Raw genomic sequence first — 2095 nt, forward strand, 5'->3', positions numbered from 1 at the left:
TCCTCCTCTTCCTCCTCTTCCTCCTCTGCAGCTGTAAACACCTCCCTCTGAAACGCTGAGGAATCCATCTGGTTTATTGTTTATTATGTTCTGAGCTGTACGATATGAATTTCTGTACCAGTAAATCTTCCAGCCTTCACCGATGTCCACAGAGCAGGTCAGTGCTACACTGCCCCCTACTGGTATGATTGTGTCCTTCACTGTCAGTGAGGCTCTGGGTTTATTTGCTGCTGATTGAGAAAAAGACAAATAGAACTAAATAATCACTATTTGACTTGTTTCAATGTAATTTAGTTTGGTTCATTTATACAGCACCACTTAAAAAATATCACTTATAAACTGACAGTGGATATCAAGTCCAATTCATATCCACTGCATAATATTTTTTGAAGCAAGTTAATTCCAACAAAGTAAGCATTTTATTCCCTCAAATCAGACCTTAAACCTTAATGGTTTTAATATTTGACAGAAATGAGTCTAAAGAACAGATGGGACACATTTCTTAACTTTTGCATAAATGTCGATTTTCAACAATTCACTGATTAATTCTGTCAAATGTTTTTAACTAACAGCGCATGTGATCTTTATGGATTTACATATTTAATTAAAAAAACCACAGAAATCATAATAATCTGATTGTGATTGAATCAAATCATGTTGTATCAAATAAAAATTATTGTATTTATTTATTAAAACTACTACTTACTCTTTATCTTTTTCATCTTAAATCCAGAATTACACAAAATGTGACCTGGATTTATTTTATTGCTATAGAACTGTCAAAAACATAAAACACACATTGTGTAATGGGTCATTGTTCCTCTTTCTCTTTCAAGAAATCTTTATCTTTCAGCATCAGGATTTTATTCAACATAATTGTATGAAATCTAGTCTCCATCTGTCAGGATGGTAATAAAAAGGGTAAAAGAAAGTCTGGCTGGTTTAAAAGTCTTAGAGATAATTAGATAATCAGTGACATAAAAAGTTGGATTAAATATCACAGAATTGAAATTTAAATTTTATAACATTGTTTTACTGAGAAAATCTGCACATTTGCAGCTGATTGGAGCAAAAATGATTTTAGTTTTTCTTAGAAGTTGATCAATGATTTGAAGCAAAAGGAAACATTGAGTTTTAGTTTTTATGTTTGAAAAACTAAACTAAAATATTTGGGCAACAAATTAGGAAAAGTGACCTTTTTAAGTGCAACTTGATGGAACATTGTAAATAATAACTTCATGTCTATAATAGATGATCTACTTACCAACAGTTAATGAGTAGTGAGTCCATTGTGTGAACTGATGGTTTCCTTTTCCTCTGCAGCTGAATGTACCACTGTGAGCTTTGTTGATCTTGTATTCACTGGATGTTGGAGAATAATTTAACCTGACTGGACTCCATTCATACGTCCACTCAGTTCCTCCTCCTCTGATCTCACATCTCAGAGTGACCGTCTCTCCTCTGAATATCTCAGACCAGCTGTGTTTCAGGGTCACACTGGGTTTAATGGAAACTGTTCACATAAATAAATATCTGGTTAGAAATGTAATAATAATAATTAGCAGGAAAACTTTTCCTGCTATATTGATGATGATCATATCATGACTAAAATGATTAAACTCACCAGTTTTAATGTCGACTTCATTGCTGTATTCAGTGTAGAAAACTGGATCTCCTCTTCCTCCTCTGCATTTGTACACACCGCCCTGTGTGACACTGAGGACTGAACCTGGTTCATTGATTCTGATGGACTGATCTCTATTATACACTGACTTCTTGAACCAGTCAATCTTCCAGCCAGCAGAGCCCTTCACTGAGCAGGTCAGTGTCACACTGCCCCCTACTGGCAGGGATGTTATTGCTGGTGTTATTGTGGCTTTGGGTTGATCAGCTGTTGATGCAAAACATAAAAACAAATAAATATTCAGAATAAAATCTGGAGCCACTAGAACCAAACACAAATAATGAATCCTTAGCAAAAACTGACAGGTCTGTTCTATCATCATGCTTATGATAATTATGAAATAAATGATATTCTAAAAGTATATAACAATGATCACACTCTAGACATTTGATTCATGCAAGCAAAATCTCA

At 34.3% G+C, this 2095-nt stretch overlaps 1 protein-coding gene across 1 annotated transcript; it reads right to left on the minus strand.

Moving 5' to 3' along the window:
- On the minus strand, nt 1-2074 carry LOC107835067 (Down syndrome cell adhesion molecule homolog; the record flags this gene model as incomplete). Its single annotated transcript, XM_016667244.1, has 3 exons — nt 1625-2074; nt 1265-1513; nt 1-230 (listed from the first exon to the last, which is right to left on the minus strand). Coding segments are annotated over exons 1-3 (861 nt in total), but the record flags the coding sequence as incomplete, so codon positions are not given.
- Nucleotides 2075-2095: the final 21 nt, after the last annotated feature.

The sequence above is a fragment of the Poecilia formosa genome, unplaced genomic scaffold (genome assembly GCF_000485575.1).
Source record: "Poecilia formosa unplaced genomic scaffold, Poecilia_formosa-5.1.2 Scaffold971, whole genome shotgun sequence".
Taxonomy (NCBI): domain Eukaryota; kingdom Metazoa; phylum Chordata; class Actinopteri; order Cyprinodontiformes; family Poeciliidae; genus Poecilia; species Poecilia formosa.